General features: G+C 36.5%; 2 protein-coding genes and 5 non-coding genes across 7 annotated transcripts; 5 read left to right on the top strand and 2 right to left on the bottom strand.

Annotated features, from left to right (window-relative positions):
• Positions 1-2,146: 2,146 nt before the first annotated feature.
• On the bottom strand, positions 2,147-2,269 carry LOC6642162. Its single transcript, XR_049744.2, has one exon. It is a non-coding gene; the product is annotated as a U5 spliceosomal RNA (small nuclear RNA).
• Positions 2,270-2,685: 416 nt separating this feature from the next.
• On the top strand, positions 2,686-2,881 carry LOC6642161. Its single transcript, XR_049743.2, has one exon. It is a non-coding gene; the product is annotated as a U2 spliceosomal RNA (small nuclear RNA).
• A 549-nt stretch (positions 2,882-3,430) lies between these two features.
• Positions 3,431-4,227, top strand: LOC111518571. The gene is made up of 2 exons (XM_023175773.2): positions 3,431-3,701; positions 3,758-4,227. The coding sequence occupies exons 1-2, from the start codon at positions 3,567-3,569 to the stop codon at positions 4,082-4,084; spliced, it is 462 nt and encodes a 153-aa protein (XP_023031541.1). The 5' UTR covers positions 3,431-3,566; the 3' UTR covers positions 4,085-4,227.
• Positions 4,228-4,575: 348 nt separating this feature from the next.
• On the bottom strand, positions 4,576-4,698 carry LOC6642159. The gene has a single exon (XR_049742.2). It is a non-coding gene; the product is annotated as a U5 spliceosomal RNA (small nuclear RNA).
• A 351-nt stretch (positions 4,699-5,049) lies between these two features.
• Positions 5,050-5,245, top strand: LOC6642158. The gene has a single exon (XR_049741.2). It is a non-coding gene; the product is annotated as a U2 spliceosomal RNA (small nuclear RNA).
• A 41-nt stretch (positions 5,246-5,286) lies between these two features.
• Positions 5,287-5,636, top strand: LOC6642144 (mitotic-spindle organizing protein 1). Its single transcript, XM_002065606.3, has one exon. The coding sequence runs from the start codon at positions 5,314-5,316 to the stop codon at positions 5,572-5,574; it is 261 nt and encodes an 86-aa protein (XP_002065642.1). The 5' UTR covers positions 5,287-5,313; the 3' UTR covers positions 5,575-5,636.
• Positions 5,637-8,373: 2,737 nt separating this feature from the next.
• Positions 8,374-8,569, top strand: LOC111518662. The gene has a single exon (XR_002724052.1). It is a non-coding gene; the product is annotated as a U2 spliceosomal RNA (small nuclear RNA).
• Positions 8,570-20,752: the final 12,183 nt, after the last annotated feature.

Genomic DNA, 20,752 nt, shown 5'->3' with positions numbered 1-20,752 from the left:
AAAGTCAACGCAGCCAAACATTTTTGTGACGTTTTTCGTTGTCGACGGGGGAAATGGGAAGTAGTTAAGTCCTATCCCCCTTCAGTGAGGGGGAGAGCGCTAGCGGGAAGGCTTAAATATGCGCCGTTAGCTCAACATTTTGTCATATTTTGCTGCTTAGCCGCAACTACATGAAACCTTGTTTCATTTTACTATAGCTTATGCACCCATTTTGCCCATTCCAACCCTGAGGCCAAATTTCGCCTTCTGCATAAAATATGAAATTAAAAAGCTAGCCAAAAATGACAGCAAAAGTTGAGATGCGTCGCTTTTTCTTTCTCGTGCAGATCACAAAAAGTTGACTTGTTGGTCGCCAGAGTAAAGTAACTTCCCGTGTGCAAGGTGTGTGTCATTTATGTTCAGGCGAAGGTGCAGTAAAAAACCTATAGCATATGGTGAGGGAGGATAGTGGCTTAACTCACACCTGCCTGGGTTTTTATGTTGTGTGTTGCAAGTTGCAACTTAATTTGCACAACATGTCCGAAACATTTTCTAGCATTAAGTTATGGCTTTGCTGCACTTTGTTTTTCTTAGCTAAAAGGACCTTGTTAGTACTATGGGTTAGAAAGAGTTTAGTATAAGAAAATACTCGAATAATCGAATTAGAGTCTTTTAATCTATGATACCATTTTAAATTTTAGAGAACTAAAATATGTAATTTGCTTCAAACTTTTATGACTTTTTATTTTAAAATACGAAACATATTGAAAGATGTTGCATCTTTTATTATTTATTAATGGAAAATAACAAAGAATGTATCCTTTTTCCATTGATCTCATGGTTGTTTTACCAATGGAATGAAAGGTAGATAGACCTTTATTAAAAGTATAGTTTAAAAACAGTTGAAGTTTTCTTTACCGACTAAAGTTACATAACATACAATCGTTTTCAAGTGAATGCCAAAGATTCTTGTGCACTGCCCATTGTAATATTTTTCTCTACGGATGCTTGGGCCTTTCTGGTTGGTAAAGGTGGGCAACAGAGACAAGGACAACAAGCTAAGCTGACACAAATGACCTCAAGAGCCACAAGAACCTTGCCAGGCGCAACACACTCTATTCGACCAGTCGTCAGGAGCCACAATAAAAATCGACACAATTTGAAGAAGTAAACTCTCCATTTTGCTCGATGTTTTACAACGTTTTGTTTATTTATAGAGTCCGATGCCTTTCCATTTAGGCACTCAAATTAAAAGAGCTACAGCAGAAAAAAAAAAAGAGCAAACCATTTCTACCCATCTGAACCACCCTCACACCTTTGGAAAGCTTTTACCAGCAATTTAGTTCGGTTAACGGAAATTTCATTAAGCCTCCTGAAAATTTCCAACAGGACTTTCGCCTAAAAATTCAGGCTCTACTGCTCCAAAATGCTTCCCACTGGCAATTTGCCCTTTTTTTATTTTGCCGTAAATTTCAGTCCATTTCCATTCTGCACAAACGTGACTGAGTTTCTTCTCTAGTTTGTTTTTTTTTGCTGGTGTTTTTTTTGTTTGTTTGTAACCTCTAAATAAATTTTATTTTTGGCCCAGTTGGTAAAGTGCATTGAGAGATCAGGATTGCCAAAAGGCGAAGCCTTAAAAATGTGACTTTATCTGCATGCAGTACATAAATAATCCAGTTGGGCTCGGAGCGGATTGTTAGCTTTTGAACAAAAAGCTTTTAGCTGCAATATAACCAAATATCGCCTGAAGATGGCAATTAAATATCTAATTTGTTTCACACAAAGTCTGGTCTGAGTATAACCGAAGCCTGGATAAGTGGCTCCTATTTCATGTCATGACAATTTGATGACTTGGAAACAAATCCTGGCATTCAGGACTTGATAACAACAAGGATTTCCCAGAATTTGTGATTGATGGCCAACATAAGGTATTTTCAAGGATCAAGAGGAATGATGGGGAAGGATCTGACACGGATGTAAAAGAAAGCAGAACCTTTCATCAATCATGTTTATGTACATATTCATTCAACAAGCATGAATCTGATTAAAACATTCGATAGATTAAGATGGAATCCCAAACTTCATTCTTTTTACACAAATTCAAATATGCAATTATGTGGCCTTGTGAATTAAACCAAACAATAAATGTTAAAAATGTATTAATTATTGGCCCGACTTTCGCCAGGCACTATGAAAAATTCCATTTAGACTCATTAGAGTGCCCCTCTCCACGGAAATCTTTAGTAAAAGGCGAAAGATTTATTCGACAACTGAAGAGAAGCCAGAGTGACTTTCCATCACCACAAAATGCATTCTCTATGTAGATTCTGCTTGAACTAGTTGTGAAGTATAAGGGCCAAAATAATAAATTAGAAAGAAAACTATGTACATGCATTTAAAACGGGATCTCAACGATTTCTTACAACCACCAGGTAGCTCTGCCTGAGCGCCGAGTAATTATAGACGGTTCAACTCTTCGAAGATTTAAGGGATTATTTTCCTACCTGAGATACAATGTCAGTCTCATCCTCATTTTCAGGTAAACGCTTAAGGATTTTTTCACTTTTTGTAATTATGTGAAATTCCGTTGGCTCCCGGAAAGTATGCAGAAAAAATTCAAAACATATTTTGTCGCTCTACATTACAATTCGTAACCAGTTTTAGCAATATCTTAAAGGAATAGCATTACATTTTCTTGGTCTAGTTATCGCTTCTCGGCCTTATGGCTAAGATCAAAGTGTAGTATCTGTTCTTATCAGCTTAACATCTGATAGTTTCTCCATTGGAGAACAACAAATGTTAAACTGATTTTTGGAATCAGACGAAGTGCTAGGGGCTTGCTCCACCTTTGTCGCGGGTTGGCCTGGTATTGCAGTACCGCCGGGATTTCGGCCCACTTTATTAATAAATTTCAATTAAACTCAAGCGAGAAAGCAGCATTTAAAATTTTACATGTCCCCAAGCTCAAATATTTCACCATTTTTTTGATCTAAAATCGCGAAAGACATCGGAGTGCATAAAGCAAAGTGTGCTTTATACCATCAACTAAGATCTCAATTAGTATTATTTATATGCCTAAATAGCATTATTTAAGTGATTTTTATACTGCACAAATTATTTTTTCTTCTGTTTTTCAATCGGTCTGTTTCAAATTCACAATTGAAGTTTATCCATCTCTAAGGTAAAAAAACTACCCACACTCAGCACACAAAGTAACATGGAAAATCCGATTAGAGACAATCAAGCTATGGCTATAAATTTAGATATACATCGATATTTCGTCGATAAACAGCTATAATTTATCTGATAAATTGCGCAAATAACTAATAACATTAAGGTGCTCAAGGCGATGAAGACTATTTTAAGAACTATATTTCCCCTTTGTTTGTTATTTGGGGCACGAATCAAAGTAGTAATCACTTTATCAAAGAAATTATCGTCTATCTAGGGTTGGGTAAAAAATCTCCAACTTTTTCCTAAACTAGTTGACAGCAGTTTTGTGTAGCCCTTGAAGTTAGCTGTCAAATACGAAGAAATAAACTAAAACATTACTTCTGAAAAACTTGAAAAGAAAATAAGCAAGCAAAATGAGCCAATATATTAAAATCAAGTTCACCAATAATAGTTTTACAGCCGAAGATGAAAATTATCTTCAAGTGAAGTCTCGACGTCTGGCTATAAGTTTAAAGAGGAGTGAGCAAGAAATTCAGGAGAACAATACGGTTAGTATGACCCCAGATAAATTTGTCCTTTCAAGTCTATCAACGTACTCTCACAGCTTTCAGGGTCATCAGATTCTAATACCGCGAACTCAGCAGAAATGGACTTTGACGAAGGTTACCCCAATCTAAGCGATACATTTCCAAATGTTTCTCAGAAGGCACAACTTCACATTGCGTCTAAGAACATGAAGAAACTATTAGAATATCAAAATGCCTATGAGCAACGCTTACTAAAGCGTTGGCGCAGCGAGCAAAAGGAAAACCATGATCAGCTAACTGCCCTATTCCTAGAGGGTTTTCAAATGAATTCTGGTGGTCTAAACTTGCCATTGCAATTTGATGACTCGGGAATCAATCCTGACTTTTCAGACCAAGATTGCTGATGACGCTGGGTCACCCGCTTTTCAGAAAATAACTTAAGGATCAAACGAAAAGAGCTGGATGTATCTGGGGAATCAATCGCGTTTAATATTTGCTATGCCATTTAACAGTAACAATTGATATTAATAAAAACTAACAAATCTGACTACTTTGTTTGATATATTCAAAATCAAATCAGCTAACTAATTTTATTGTTCCTCAGTTCTTGTTATTATATTCGGCTCTCTTTACAAATACATATTTAAGTCTTATTGGATTGGCTTTTTCCCGATTGCGACTTATGGAAAGAAGTATAACTTAATGAACCCTTTCTTATGAGCGTTTTGTCAACCATTTGTCGGTGGGTTGCGCCAATTCTGCAATCTTTCCACTTGCTAAGATGGGCGGCAATGAACTTAGCCAATGCGCAATAGCACTTTTAGGACTATTACAAAAGTTCAACTTTCCTAAGGTTTAATATGAACTTTGTTTCCTTAATAAATTTATTAATTATTGGCCCGACTTTCGCCAGGCACTATGAAAAATTCAATTTAGACTCATTAGAGTGCCCCTCTCCACGGAAATCTTTAGTAAAAGGCGAAAGATTTATTCGACAACTGAAGAGAAGCCAGAGTGATTTTCCATCACCACAAAATGCCCTCTCTATGTAGATTCTGCTTGAACTAGTTGTGAATTATGAAGGGAAGGACATTTGAAAAACTGAGCTATGCACACAAATGCATATAAAACGGGAGTTCAACCATTTCGCTTCATCACGAGGTAGTTCTGAATGAGGGCTGAGCTGTTATAAACTTTAAACTACAAATTTAGGGGAATGTTTTGCTACCTGAGATGCAATGCCAGATTCATCCTTATTCTTAGGTCAAAGGCTACAAAAAGATTCACTTCTTGTGGAAATATGCATTACAATTCCCAAATTGTTCAAGCATTATCTTAAGGAGTAACATTACTTTTGCTTGGTCCAGTTATCGCTTCTCGGCCTTATGGCTAAGATCAAAGTGTAGTATCTGTTCTTATCAGCTTAACATCTGATAGTTTCTCCATTGGAGAACAACAAATGTTAAACTGATTTTTGGAATCAGACGAAGTGCTAGGGGCTTGCTCCACCTTTGTCGCGGGTTGGCCCGGTATTGCAGTACCGCCGGGACTTCGGCCCACATAATTAATAAATGTCATTATCAAAGTACATAATTCTAAATATAACTCCTTGCGTTTAGTGTCATTATTCTAAATGTCGGAGAAACAACAGTCAAAAACAACGGAGCAGAAGGAAAAGGGCGTTCGGGCACTTTCGCGTTGGCGTAGTGATCCATTGCTCATGGAAATTTTATACGGCATGTCTACCCTTATCAATACACGTTTATCCAAGGAGGCTCTCATATTGTGTATTGAATTGCTGGAAGTGGGTGTCAATGCCAAAGTCTTGGCCCAAGTAGTACTGAAAATATTGGAGATGAAAAAGAGGCGCGAAGAGAACCCTAAAATGGAATAAAAAATAAAGAGTGTTACCCTTACAATGTTTACTTTAAAGAATATATTTTAGGAAAGCGCAAATTCATAGTCTTTTATTATACCCTTGCAAAAAGGGTATATTAATTTTGGTCAAAAGTGCGCAACGCATATATTCTTGATCAGCACGACGAGACGAGTTCAAATAGCCATGTCCGTCCGTCCGTCCGTCCGTCCGTCTGGATCAACGCAAACTCCTCCTAGACCGTTAAAGCTACAGAGCTGAGATTTTGTATGTAGGCTTGTATATACTGCAGGCGTTGTATATCTCGGATTTAGCCGGATCGGATCACTACATCATATAGCTCCCATACAAATGGCAAAGTCACGAACAGTGACTTTTCTTAATAACTTCGTAATTTTGAGCTATTGTCGTGAAATTTAATATTGGTAAGTTAATTACACATATAAACGACTATGCCAAATTTGATCAAGATCGGGTGACTATATCATATAGCTCCCATAGGAACGATATTTCGAAAACAGTGACTTTTGTCAATAACTTCGTTACTTTTGCCGCGATTGCTTTCAAATTAAACATTTGTTAGTTTAATTAATCTTTTAATGACTGTGCCAAATTTGATAAGGATCGGGTAGTTATATCATATAGCTCCCATAGGAACGATCGTTGGAAAACAGTGACTTTGATGAATATCTTCGTTATTTCCTATGCTAAGATTGTAGGCCGTTCTTTCGGAAACATTAGCCTTTTTAGCTTAAACGTTTTTCCACTTTGATGGCTATAGCTAAGGAAAGAGTTACCAAAAATGTTGCAAGGGTATACAAACTTTGACGCGGTCGAAGTTAGCCCCGGCCCTCTGGTTTATTTTAAATTATGTAAAACCAAATAGAGTTGCCATTTGCGACGTCATTTGACAGTAAAAAAATTTCGATTTTCGATTTCCTAAAAAAAGAAAACAAGTAGGCTGGAAGTTTTAGCTAGACATGTCAGATAAGTAATGAAATCAGTTTGAACGAAAAATTTAGTTGAATTTTGGTCTTCTTGTTTTTACTAAATTGATATTTCATCGGAATTGGCAAAACTAATCTAAAATGGATCCCGTTATCTTTTATCATCAATTTCATCGTGTATTGAAATACTTTTTGTCGGGATTAGCAAGATTTTGTATTATAACCAGTTTTGTGGCCAATGCCAGTCGATGCTGCTACGATTGGTATCTGGAGAGGATTCTGCTGAGTTTTAAGTGGCGTTGTGGAGTCGAGTTGGCGGGTCTTTATATTGGAGTAACAACAATAGTGCAATTATTAATAAACCTTAGGAAAGTTGAACTGTTTTTTTCCTTTATAAATTTATTAATTATTGGCCCGACTTTCGCCAGGCACTATGAAAAATTCCATTTAGACCAGGGGTAGGCACAAAGAGAGCCAGCTCAAACTGTCAATGTATGCGTGTGCTTGCTTGTGTACGTAAGCTGCTTTACACTGCGCGAATCGTATGTGAAGAAACGAATAAAAAAATTAAACTGCAAGTGAAAAATAATAATTCCGACCTAATTGTTGTTCAGAAACTCAACTATTTCCTTTACTTCTATATTGTTTGGATAACTTTTTATACGAAGGAGATCTTCTAAATAGCTATCAGTAAGACTATTTCGAATTGAATCTTTAATTAATTTCATTGTCGAAAATGTGGATTCGCTTATATTGTAATATACTTTTTACCCTATTGGGACAAAATATAAATAATGGCAAAATATTTTTGTTGTTGCCATGTAAGAAAGTGAAGCATTAATTTTTCTGCGTGTAGCTGCGTAACAAAGCGACATAGTACTGCTTTCGTCAAAAGTCTGTGCGACACTAGCTGTTTTTTTATGCACTCAACTTGTACTTCGTGCTCACATCGGCATGCACACAGACGGCCACACGAGCAATTGCCGAGCAAAAGTGCCCGCACGGGCTATGGGCGCCTACCTCTGATTTAGACTCATTAGAGAGAGAGTAGAGAGTAGAGCAGGGGTAGGCACAAAGAGAGCCAGCTCAAACTGTCAATGTATGCGTGCGCTTGCTTGTGTGCGTAAGCTGCTTTACACTGCGCGAATCGTAGGTGAAAAAACGAATAAAAAATTAAACTGCAAGTGAAAAAGAATAATTCCGACCTAATTGTTGTTCAGAAACTCAACTATTTCCTTTACTTCTATATTGTTTGGATAACTTTTTATACGCTAAATGGCTATCAGTAAGACTATTTCGAATTGAATCTTTAATTAATTTCATTGTCGAAAATTTACGTTTTACCTAAATGTCATAAAAATGAATGCATATTTTGTATCGGCTATTATATATATTTTTCATACTATACATATACATATGTGCATACATGTATATCTTACATTTACATGTATATTATTATGCATGTTCGCTTATATTATAATATACTTTTTACCCTATAGGGACAAAAGATTTTTAAAGTTGCCATGTAAGAAAAAGAAGCATTAATTTTTCTGCGTGTAGCTGCGTAACAAAGCGACATAGTACTGCTTTCGTCAAAAGTCTGTGCGACACTAGCTGTTTTTTTACGCTCTCAACTTGTACTTCGTGCTCACATCGGCATGCACACACGAGCAATTGCCGAGCAAAAGTGCCCGCACGGGCTATGGGCGCCTACCTCTGGAGTAGAGAGTAGAGAGTAGAGAGACTGAAGAGAAGCCAGAGTGACTTTCCACAAAATATCCTCTCCATGTAGATTGTGCTTTAACTAGTTGTGAATTATTAGGGGTAAAAAATTATAAATTAGAAAGCACTACATTTACTTAGTCCAGTTATCGCTTCTCGGCCTTATGGCTAAGATCAAAGTGTAGTATCTGTTCTTATCAGCTTAACATCTGATAGTTTCTCCATTGGAGAACAACAAATGTTAAACTGATTTTTGGAATCAGACGAAGTGCTAGGGGCTTGCTCCACCTTTGTCGCGGGTTGGCCCGGTTTTGCAGTACCTCCGGGATTTCGGCCCACTTTATTAATTAATTTCAATAAAACGAAACAAGTAAGAAACTCAGGTCTAAATGTAGGTCTAAATGAGCTTTAATTTTCAGTCACTGTTGTGTCCAGAACTTCTACGATTATCTATTGACTAAAATACTTTGAAAGGTGGAGTTTGTTTCTGGTAGAACATCTCCTTCTATCTCGTATTCAGAAATTTATTAAATGCTTTCTCTTCCAAACGAGCTTCATTTTCACGCATCATTGTTTCGTTTATACTTGGAGCGCCATTTCTAACAGACGTTCCAGAACTAGATGTCCCTTCACTTGCTCGTAACTCATTTACGAAATGGCGTTGAAGATGTCTTGTCTCAGCGCATGTGGGTGATATGCCAGAGATGGATTCGCCATTGCTATGATCTCCACTATTAGCTGAACTAAGACTCGCTGTCACTTCTAATGTAGTGTTATGTGGCGGAGTGTTTCTGTTTGAACTATTTGTGGTCCAGCTTTGTTTTTCATTCATTATGAATGGAATTTAGTTTTTAGCCTTCAGTTTGCTTTCTGTTTTTTTTTGTTTTTTATATTATGAAAATAATTAATATTGAACATTAAACTACTGCATTGCTTTTCAATGATTTCTCGATTTTCTCAAACAGTGTCTACTTTTCTAAATTTGTGCTGTCGGTTTCATTAATACTAAATTTTATTTTTAGTATATAAAAAAAGAAGGTTAAACGGTCATTTTACTGCCACCCAAGCAGCATTTTAATCTAGTCCGTAATTATTTTGAACTACCTATGTATATATCATAGTTTTCTTTTTCTTTGGAATATCTCTAGCTGTCGGAAATCCCGTCATCCTTTTCACTTTTTCTTTAACTTAATAAAGTTTTCTCTGTGTGTTCAAATTGGGGTATAATTGTATGGCCATACATTTCACTTGACCTGTTTATGCATAAAAAATGTTTGAAAGTTTGTTTTTATTTTCATTTTAAAGCAAATGTAACTAGTGAAGTCGACAAGCTCTTTTGGTTTTGGATAGTTGTTAAATTCTGATAATCTCGACATATTCTTTTGAATGCTTTTAATGTGGATTACTCTCAGGTTATACACACTTCACCTTTTTGCACTTTACCCATAATTACCTGTGGCCAGGTCAACCGGGAGAATTAAAGCCTCTGGTGCAAATTATTATCGAACATGTAAAGTTAATAATGATGGTAGACTGCATGTTTAATGAAATTACCTCACTTATTTCACCATTTCTCTGTTATACAGTTGAATGCGTTATATATTAATACACTGGGAACAATCTATATCAACTCTAAAAAGAAATCGTAAAAAAAATTTATAGTCTTCATTTCATAAATATTTAATACTGATTACTTTGAAACTGAAAATGTATCAAAAATTAATAATAATCTTGAATTTTATATGGATAAACTAAATTTTTGGGAAAACGGTGGAAGAATTCTAATTACTCTCATATCATTATTATCATATATTAAATTCGTTTGTTTTTTACTCATTTCTTACTAATTTATAGACTCTTTTTACTGCTTAAATCAATAGTTTCTCTCAGTGTAGGCGGAGATGTAAACTCATTGGATTGGCTGGTGCAAGTTCCATTATGAATGTTGGAATATTGGATACTAAATCCCTGACTGAACTCAGCCTGACCATTAATTTGCCTGCCAACCTTATGTGCAAAGTTGCAGATGCATGTAAATGCAAAGGAGCAGACTGGAGTGAAGCAATATGTGGGAAATCAACTCTCGCATATTTAAAGTGTTTGCAAAACACGACAGGGGAATTAACGTAGGATACAACTGGGCTCTAGAGAATGCAGGACAACTGAAGTGAAGGGGACACCAGTCTGATTATATTTGAACAGAGTTGTGTAGCTACGACCAAATTGGCAACCATCATTAGAAGGTTGGCTTCAAAATTATGCTTGACAACCAGTCAACTACACAAAATTGTGGCATTCCCTGGTTATGCATTTAAATTGGATTTCTAATGTTTTACAGTTGTGTGTTTGGAGATTGAAGTGAACAATATACATACGTTTCAATCTATAAACTGTTTCCTGACAACAATAATTGGTAACAATTTGTAGAAACTTATAAAAATTGTTAATACTATGTCTTTTACTATACAAATCAAGGACAGTAGTAGCAAAAGTTATTAATTCGTTTTTAAAAGGGCCAAGACAATTGCTCACTTATTAAGTGAAGTTTTTCTTATTATTTATTAAAATCATTTAACATTTTTTGAATTTTAACAATTTGCATAAATCTTTGCTCAGACATCTTAAATACAATGAGAACCACAGAAAAGCCGAGCACAAAGACATCAACGTCAGAAACATGCTTCGGAGTTGTCCTCTTTGCCTCTTGTCGTGCTTTTCTTTTGCTTGCTCTTTTTCTATTATGTTAGCAAGGTTAATTAAATTTCAGTAATTGCATTAATAATAGCCTTGGTTAGGTTCAGTCTGGTATTAACAGCATCCCAAGGAAAAACACTCCACCCCATCAATCTGAAATGGCTAACTGACTGACCTTCAACCGTTTTTTTTTATGTACACATAAATTAAAAAGAAAATTTTCTTTTGCTTTTGTTGCCAATAAAGTGAATTCGTTTTATTGCTACTCATGTTCGTAGTTACACTGACACGTCCTTTTTTCTCTTATTGTTAGACCAAGAGAAATCTTTCAGTTTTTATGCATTTTCTTTTATTGCACTTTTATAGACAGGATTGTTCATTAAATTTGACTTAATTTATCAAATTCGTCTGCTTGGTTTCTGGCCTTTTCGATTTTCTGGTTTTGTTTGCTTTGGGAAATCAAAAAATGGTTTTCAAATTTTGGACCAATTTCCTAATGAAAGTTTGGAATACAGTTTGTTCTTTGTGAATAAAATCTATTTTTATATTTAAACAAATAAATTCAATATGTCATATGAAAATAAGTCAAGTTCGATATAGCATTCATCCAATACTTTGCAAATTGTTAAAAAATATAAACTGTGCACAGTGTGCATAGGGTGACATGTATGACACGTGAATTAAAGTCGCCAAAAAAATATATATTCTTGGTCTCAGCATCAACAGCCGAGTCGATCTAGCAATGTCTATCTGTCCGTACGTACAACTTACTTCATTTAAAGTAACAAGGGACACTAGACAGATAATCGATAGTCAAGAACTATGTGCTTCGGTTTCAAACATATCTCTTGGCATTTATGAAATATTTTATATCAAAATCCAAAATTTAGCGATAACACTGAATTTTTTAAAAACTAAAATTGCTTTTTTAAGCTTAAAGTGTACACTTTATACTGTATTTGTTCATTATTTTTAACATATTGCAGTTTCAAATTTGTTCTTTGTTTTCTTGTATGCACTACTAAAGTAAATTAAACAATTACCTACAATATAGTTCTTTTAATACATTAAAAAGTAAGCATTTTATTTATCCATAGGTATATGTTTTCTGTTAGATAGAAGAAGGTTAAAATGTAGGTACATCAAATTATTGGAATAATCTTGGTCTTAAGCATCGCATCGCAAACATTTCGCAGGTTTCATTACAGTTAAGGGTAGATAAAAGTCGGTGCGGTGGACCATCCTTTCACGATTTGTCATAAATTTTAAATAAGACGCCAGCCCGAGGTGTTGTTTGACTTGAAGATGAGTCATAAACCTTTCGAATGACAAACCGTAAAAGTGAAAACATAAATTTAATGTCAAAAAGTTAGCATTGAATATGTCACAAAAGTAAAAAGAGGCTGGAAATAATTTAAAGACGAATATCGTGAATAGGTACAGTATGAAATTTAATTCATAAAATTACCAGGAGAAGATGTTTGGTAAACTTTCGCTTTTTCATTCATTAATCAAATCTTTTTACCTACTTTTCCCAGCAGATTAGCCACGCCTTCAGTTATTTGGTCAAAGAAATTATGTGAAGTATTTTTTGCCATATTTCTTTCTTTAATTAAAATCTGAGGCAAGTCCACATAGAACATAAATTGTTATGCCAGCTGAGAGCAGAGTGGGGGCAGGAGAAAATTTAATAAAAATGTCACAGCTGAGCGGGTGGCAAGGACCTCGGCAGCCTCTCACGATAATTATGAAATTGAAGTAATTTCACTCTACTTGTCGTCCTTGGGCAGAAGCTGCCCAGTTGGAAGCCAGCTTAGGGTATTCCTGGAGACGAAGACAAATGCGAGTAGTTTGATTTGCATGCTGCTGTTGCTCCTTTTGCACCTGAAATCCACATGAATAAATTCCAATGACCAATTTCGGAAAAGTTTTTCGTGTGTCAGGATGTGGCTTACACGTGTTACCAATGTTGATGTCGACATTGTCCTGGCAACATTTTGACAATTTGTGCAAAACAAATGGGGAGAAACGGAGCAAGTTCTGAGTCTGTCTCTTTCCCTTGCTGAATTATTCATAAATATGCAACGCATTTCCATGTTTTTCATACAGAAATGTCCCAGCCATTGACAAGCGACGTGAAATGCAAAGAAATTTTTGTATGTGGGACATCTCCTGCCTCGCCACAGTCTACCTGAATTTGGTTTATGCAAATCAATGGAAGAAATGGGTTGACATATTTTATACTATATTGATGGGATTTGTTCTAATAATTCACTTTGGTTGAGTTAAAAATCCTTTCAATCGTTTCATTTTCGGAGTTGCTGCTTAAAGCCTGGAAAACTTTATTCAAGCTGCCAAAAAAAGGGAAATAAATATACAACCCACATTAAAAGGTATGCTCTCCCTTCGCCCTCATAATATTTCCTTCTCCCCACAATCACCTTAGTCTCTGTTATTTGTCTTCCTTCACATCCGTTTTATGGTTTTGCACTTAGCAATTAACGAGTTTACTTTTTTAGTGTCTGTCCCAGTGCCCGCATGAAGTGGACATGCTCCACCATCCACCACCTTCCATCTCCATCCCCTCTCCTGATGGTTGGCGGTCCAAACGTGGTATCTCCCAGTTGGCTCGTTGCTCTCAATTAGAGTGTCACTTCCGTTTGAAATTTAGTTCACTGCTGGACAAATTTACCTATGTGGAGCTGCTTTTTTCCCTGCCACACCTCGTCGGACAGTTGCCATAAAACAGAACTTGGACACGAACTGCATTGCGGTGTTTTGTTCTTTGGGGATGTGGATTTCGAGTGATTCCAACTGTTGGCACTTTACTTTTGCACTTTTGGGTTGCGGTCACAGAATTATCATAGCTCCACTAAGTGTGCAAAGTGTGGTTAATGGAACTTCCATCAGTGGATCAACCATCAGGGAGAGAGTTCAAGGTCCCAGAGAAATCGAATGCTTCAATTCAATACCAACTTTCAGCTTAAATGCCATTTAAAGAATTTGTTCTTGCGGTGTTGCGAACAATTCAAATGCAGCGGACATTATTTACAAAAATTTGCAAAAAGGCACGCTGTGAAATGTGGAATGTCAAAGGACTATTATAAAAGTCACAGTGGGAGATGACAGGAAAATCTACATGGAGTTGTCTGATTGAATTGGCGTCATGCAATCAAGAGCTGTGTATTGTGTTTTGCCTAGTTGAGTGAACTTAAAGTGCTCACTAGTTTCTACTCGTCTTGCCTCATCTGTTTTACGGTTTTGCCTGCGGTTTTGTCCTATTGTGGTGAGACTGAGGTGAGAGCCTCCATTAATTAAGGATGAGGCGGCAAAGGAAAAACATTTTCACATCATTAAAAATTATTTATGGATCTTGAGGCGAGTTCTGTTAGCAGGGATACAATTTAAATGAAATAGAAATTAATGTCTGTCTGTCTGACAAATTCAGCAAAATTAAGCAATTGCCAAGAGTTATGGGTGCAGGACTTTGAAAGGATGTACCAGCTACCTCACATTAAATTTGCATAATGCTCTGTAAGTTTTGTGGCAAACATTTAACGAGCCGCACAATTTGTCAATGGGCGCAACACTCGAAATTATTCATGGCAAACAGGTGAACAGAACAGGTGGGGAAAATTGGAGGACAATAAGCCAAAAACCCAGACAAGGTAATCATAATGGGAGACCACCTTTTGCAGGACAATCAAATTTGCTGTCTATGAATTTGTAATTGCCAAGGGGACATTTTGTTTACCCGGTAAAAAGGTTCTTGGCGAAGATTTTGCAAATTTTTCATGTGGAAACTTGGAAAGTTTCCCTCAATTCGCCTAAACTATGAAAGAAGATCGAAACTATTTTTTGAATCCTTTCACTACATAGGGATTATTTTCCTCTTCTCGTTTATGGTTTATTTCAAGAGGAATGCTATCTTTGTAATTCCCATTTTGGGAAGTATTCAACTATATTTTAGTTATTATTTGTGCTAATAAATAGTTCGATAACTAGAATGGAATAATTTCGCAACAACCGAATCCGATTAGTTTCTAATTAGCAACAGCAATAAACAAAAGCGAAAACACAAACAGTAGCGAATAGGAATATAATTTTTAAATTAAATTTACATTGCCAAACAGCAAATAAACACAAATTAAGTGGGCGGAAAGTGTTCGAAAGGGGCATGGCTAATGCACAATTCATTTGTGGGCTTTGGTAAATAATTTAGAGGCCACTAGCCGAAGGGGAAATAGACTGGCCCTGCAAAAGGACGTATTTCAATGAGGAGACTTCCCATTAATTGAAGGATAATGGTTGATGACATTCTGTCTCAATGGCAATGTTGTTTAAAAGTTATTTTATTTGTTGGCCAAACCATTTAAATATCGTGCAACATGTTCCCCCTCGTTGCACTCCTTTTCGATTTGAGATTTTCCAAGTGTGTCTAGCTTGAAGCGGTTTAATTTTCGCATTTTAGTTGTCGCTTCTCCAATTTCATTTTGACATTTTTTGGCAAATATTCGAAATGAATTCCCGACTATTCGCGATTCAGCCTGAAGGATGCTTGTTTGTCTCTCGATGCGTTCACTCAGGATTATTGATTTTTCCACCGACAATGGAAAACAACGACAGAGTTTTCATTCTCATTAAGGTCTAGGATGTTTATTTTCTTCTACATAATGCAAAAGTGAATTAGCTAGTTGCTGGTTTTCCTCTATAATTTTCACATGGATGCTATCTGTCATCAAAGAGAATCGCTGATTTTCCTCAGCATTGACACATTTGCATGGGTAAATCCACAATGCTGGGAAATGAATAAGGAGAAAGAGAAATACCAAAAATATTTCAAGCATTAATAAGAAATGAAATTTCCTTTAAAGTGAAGAAGTTTCTTTTGAAATTCCAATGACGACTTTATCATCAATGAGGTCGTACGTGACCCAATGCCACGCCCTGTTCCCTAAAAACAAAAGGCAAAATGTCAACAAATGAAGCGGAGACAGAGAAGGAAAGCGAGTGAGAGAGAGACAGAAACTAAGGGGAACCATGAACTTTTTGGTCTCTAGTCAATTGGCCAAGTGAATATCTGCTTTCGCTTTGTATTTCGGATGCGTATTTCCCAATCCCACTGTCAATATGCTCATCCGTTGCCAGACACACACACACACACACACACAAACAAACATACACACATACGTGAAATTCGAGCATCCTTGCTGCTTGCTCCTGTTATCCCTGGTCGTTGCTCACGTAGTCGTAAAACATTTTTGTGCCCAACGAAACGAACGACAAGCTAAAACTACAAATTTTGCATAAAAGGCGCCACGCCTCTGAGCCACCACCGCCCTAGCACACACAAACACACACACAGAGGCCTTTTGGCGACTTTATCATTGGCAATTTTTTCCCTTTGTGCCAGATTTCACTTGAATTGAGCTGCTCGCGACATTTCAACCAAATTAAAATATACGAAAAATGCTAAGAAAATGTCCTTCAAATGGGCTAAAAGTAGGACATAAGCAAAGAGCTTTGCCAATTTAATTCGTTTTCGAATTCCGAATTCAGTTTGTTGGCTTTGGGCCAACACAATTTATATGATTATAGGAAACAAGCAGCAAAACAGAAAGCAAAGTATATGAAATTTTGCCAAAAGATGTGGAGAAAGGGATTAGATGAGAGACGCAGACGGGGGTAAAATATTAGTCTTCTAACTAAAGATGTGAATAGCAAAAAAGGAGATGATATCCATGTGAAATTGAAGGCACATTGACTCATACAAATTAGTTATAGAATTGGTGTTTCTTTATCATACAGATACATAAAGAAGTGAAGGATATCAGATCAAAGAATGCAGTTTTAATGAATAGATTTATACTAATTTATTTTTATTTTTCTCTCTTCCATGTTCTTTACAAAAGTTTTTATTCAAATATTAAACCTTATTAGTTATTCAAACCAAGCAAAGTGGAAATTTTAAGTCTCGCTCAATTCATTTAACTTAAGTATGCATAAAACTACAATGTCCGGACTACACCTGACCCTTGGTCATTATCCTAGTCAACCCAAAAACAAGAGAAAAGTCGAAAAAACAAAAACGAGAATGAAGCCTACAACATCCACTCAAGTCAATTTGAAAACTTTCATCCGAACTACACGAAACTGAAACTGGAAGCACTTTAGCTTAATAAAAACTAATTTGTGATGCAAAAGCAGCCAGACAGTGATTAAGGGGCGGGCCGCCACCCTCCACCCACAATCCACTCCCCTCTCCGCACTCACTCTCTCTTGACTGTCGCTGCTATTACCTGACCAGATTGTCAACGTTTTAACTTTTGGCCAACGGCACTTCCTTAGTTACATCTAAGGCATCGTCCTTACATAGATAACGGCTGGGAGAGCCGAACTCGGAACAGGGTACTGGGTACTGGGTTCTGGGACATAATTCAAGAGGCACAAACCGCAGACAAATTTGAAACTTGCACCGCGAAATTACACGGACTGATGAGTAAAGTTTTCCGCCAGAGAAAGATAGATAGAGAAAGAGAGTCACATTTAACATTCTCGGTTCTATCTGGATTTCAATTCAAGTTGAATAGAAGAAATTATTTACAGAGGTAAATGCCACATGGAGCGGAGAAGTGGCGGAGGAAGAGAGGGCAGGACGAGGACTTCCCATTTCGTTCAAGTATCGTGTAAATGGCAACAATTTTTTGGTGAATGCGAGGAAAAGCAACAACTGAGCATCAAATTTGAAATACACACACATACACTCATACACATACACACACTCATACAGTTGCGGTTTATGGCAAATGCTTGGCGCATTATTTAAATTTTTATTCTTTCAAATTTATTTTGCCGCAGCCTTATAATTTAATTCAACTTTTTTTTCCTTTTGAGAAAAAGGCAGAGAGTGTGTGTGCGTGTGTGTTGAGTGTGTGTTCATGAGTTCATCTGTAGATGTGTTTCCACGACCGGAAGCACAGTGAAATGGGCCCAAACATGGGAATAGGAGTTGGAATATCTAGGAATTGGATATAACACAGCACCTTTTAGATTTCTTCAGGAGTTGGGTGAAGCAGATTTAGAAGGAATCATTGAAAGACGCTCCCGGCGTAACTAAGTCCACCCCTGAACTCGTATGTGACTTCCTTTGGCGGAAATTTTTTGCTTCCCTTTTGTGGCTGGTCCTCTTTGTTGTTTTGTTTTTTTTGGTGGCTGAACACGCATGTGTTTCCTCATTTCTCCTCCGCCACACAATATTTTTCCACAACAACAACAATTACCGTGCAGTTTTTTCCGCCTTTGTCCTGGTAAGCCAAGCGCTCAGCATATAAAAGCAATTACAACGCGTCACCAAATGTCTGGATCCTCTTAAATGGGACACATCCACCCACTTATATAGAAGTCTATCTGCCCGACAGTCGACAAAAACAAAACGCGATATGTAAAGTCATGGGATTGATAGGCAAACGTTTGGTTCCTCAGCCTCAGCCCTGTCTATGTGAATGGAAAACCGCTTTTCTTCAACCCATTCAAAGAAAGATTTGTGGCCTGAAAAGAAAAGCCTCACAATAGACGATTTGGAGCCACCGATCCCATCTGCCTGCATCATTTAGTCGGAATGAAAGTTTTCATTCACTTTGCTTGCATTTCATCATTACAAAGAAGAGGAAAAGTGCTTTGTTTTTCATTTTTTACCGAGGATTTCCCACAAAGCCTTTGCCTGTTGAAAGAACTGTGACATGACCTCAAATTTCAGAGAAGAAAAAGCATTTAGAGAAGAGGAAAAAACAAAATAAACAGTAGGAAATTTACTGTAGGAAATTTACTGTCGACTTTGTTTTCATTTATCGCCTTACTTTTTCTAGATTTTCCTTTTGGCTCTTGTTTTCCCATTTTTTGGGCCACAGAAGCGAACAAAGGAAATGAAAGAATCTTGAAGTGAGAGATGAAATATCTCAAGAGCCACGCTTAAAATATATTTCAGTGAAATTTCTTTTAAATATAATCTACACTTTTTGTCTTTGGTTATAAACTCGTTATATGAATGAAAAAACACTTTGAGAATCCTTTTGTTGTTGCTGCGAAATTCCTTAAATATTTTCCAAAGCGAAACAAATTCGAGTAGTGAAAGTTGATCTCGGCCCAGAATGTGAGTCAAGTTTACTTAACAATCAAATTAAAAGTTGCTTATTAGTTGTGGCAAAGAGAAGACGTAAAGCCAAAAAGGGAAGAGCAAAAATATTAAATAGAATTACAGAATTAAATCATCGCAAAAACAAAAACAAAAACAGAAAGCAATTAAAAAGTTAGCCCAAAAGTTCTTCCTGCCTTTCACTCACGGCAAGGCAAACTAGTTGCAATATCGGAAAATCCTTCAATGAAAAGTTTCTCAATAAATTGAAAAACAACCAGCAAAAAATGTTTAGCAAACAAAATGCAAAATGTGTGCAACAATTTTTCCAAATGATTCGTCCAAATATTTTAATCAAATATTCTCTTTGTTTTTAACTATTTGCAGCAAGGATTTCCCTGAACCACAGGGATTTGTTTGTTTCGCAGTTTTCCTCGTGGTTTTCACATGTTTGCCGAAAATATTTTATTGGGAAGACAAATTCACAATTCTGTTTATCTGTTGATTTATCTTTCGTTGCTTTTGCTTCTTTTTCTCTTGCTTTGATAGACAAACCAATTAAGAGAGGACAACATTTAGAGGACAAAAACTTTTTCAACCACACAAATCAATTAAAAGTTTTCCCAAGACTCAAGGAAAACTCTTTCACATTTTCATCATTAAAGTGAATTCGAAATAAAAATTAAAGGTGATGAATCAAAATGAAATTGAACATTTCAATGTATTAACATGTTGAACATTGATTGATGTGTATGCCCAATCTGAATTTTACTAGAGGGGAACTCTAATGCCTTCTTTTATCTAATACCATAATGCTTAAATTATAGGGACATTGGTTGGAGTACATCCAGAAATAAGTTAATATTGTCTAGAATCCTATAACATGTCTATTAATGGGTTGAACAACCTTAAGAAGCGATCAAATTGTCTTTTTCTTTTCTAATACAGTTCAATGTTCAGAATACTTTTTGAGGCAATTGCATCTATTCAGAGAGGTTCAACGAGTGCCAAGTCATCATTCATATTAAATATTTGTTTTCGGCTGAACAATGCCACAATCCGTCCCTGTCTTTGCTCGATAAACATATCTAATTGATATTTAAATTTTGAAATTGTTTGCTGCCGTCAAAGTCTAATGGAATGCCAAAGCAAACAAAATGGTTCTAACTTCGAGAACGAAATTGCCATGAAATGATGCTGGCAACCGAATAAATTTAAATTCAAAATGAAACTAAGAGTTCATGATGGATAGCCTACCCCTTGGAAGGCTGACACTCCACTCCTTATCTAAACATTTGGATCGTTGACATGAATAATAAGAATTCGTTCAGAATTTTTGTTGCTGACCTCCCCCAAATGACAGACCGTAACTGGAGGCTGTTGGGCCTCAAAGATGAATTGAAACCAAATTTATGGCAAAAGAGAGAAACTCTGTTTGGAAAAGCTTTTTCACAGCTCGGTTTTATCTGAGGGACATTTGCCCTAAGTGAAAAAGAGACAAAACATTCCCAGCAACATGTTGATAGTGTTTTGCAACAGATTTTGAATGTTGCTAGAGAGTTAGGAACTTTGTATCGATTTCTCGGTGTTTTGGCTTCGATTTGTGGGTGAGGATTGTAGGTCAATTGTCATCTATGTATTGGGTTGATTTGGGGCCAACGAAACCACAGACATTCAACTTGAATATTCCCTTTCCTCCCGA

This window comes from Drosophila willistoni (genome assembly GCF_018902025.1).
Source record: "Drosophila willistoni isolate 14030-0811.24 chromosome 2R unlocalized genomic scaffold, UCI_dwil_1.1 Seg167, whole genome shotgun sequence".
In the NCBI taxonomy this organism is placed as follows: Eukaryota; Metazoa; Arthropoda; class Insecta; order Diptera; family Drosophilidae; genus Drosophila; species Drosophila willistoni.
This window is presented reverse-complemented; position numbering and strand designations above follow the sequence as displayed.

Coding starts and splice junctions, on each gene's coding strand:
- LOC6642144 (XM_002065606.3), top strand. CDS start 5,314: ATGTCGGAGAAACAACAGTCAAAAACAACGGAGCAGAAGGAAAAGGGC.
- LOC111518571 (XM_023175773.2), top strand. CDS start 3,567: ATGAGCCAATATATTAAAATCAAGTTCACCAATAATAGTTTTACAGCC. Junction 3,702..3,757: donor AAATTCAGGAGAACAATACG/GTTAGTATGACC, acceptor GTACTCTCACAG/CTTTCAGGGTCATCAGATTC.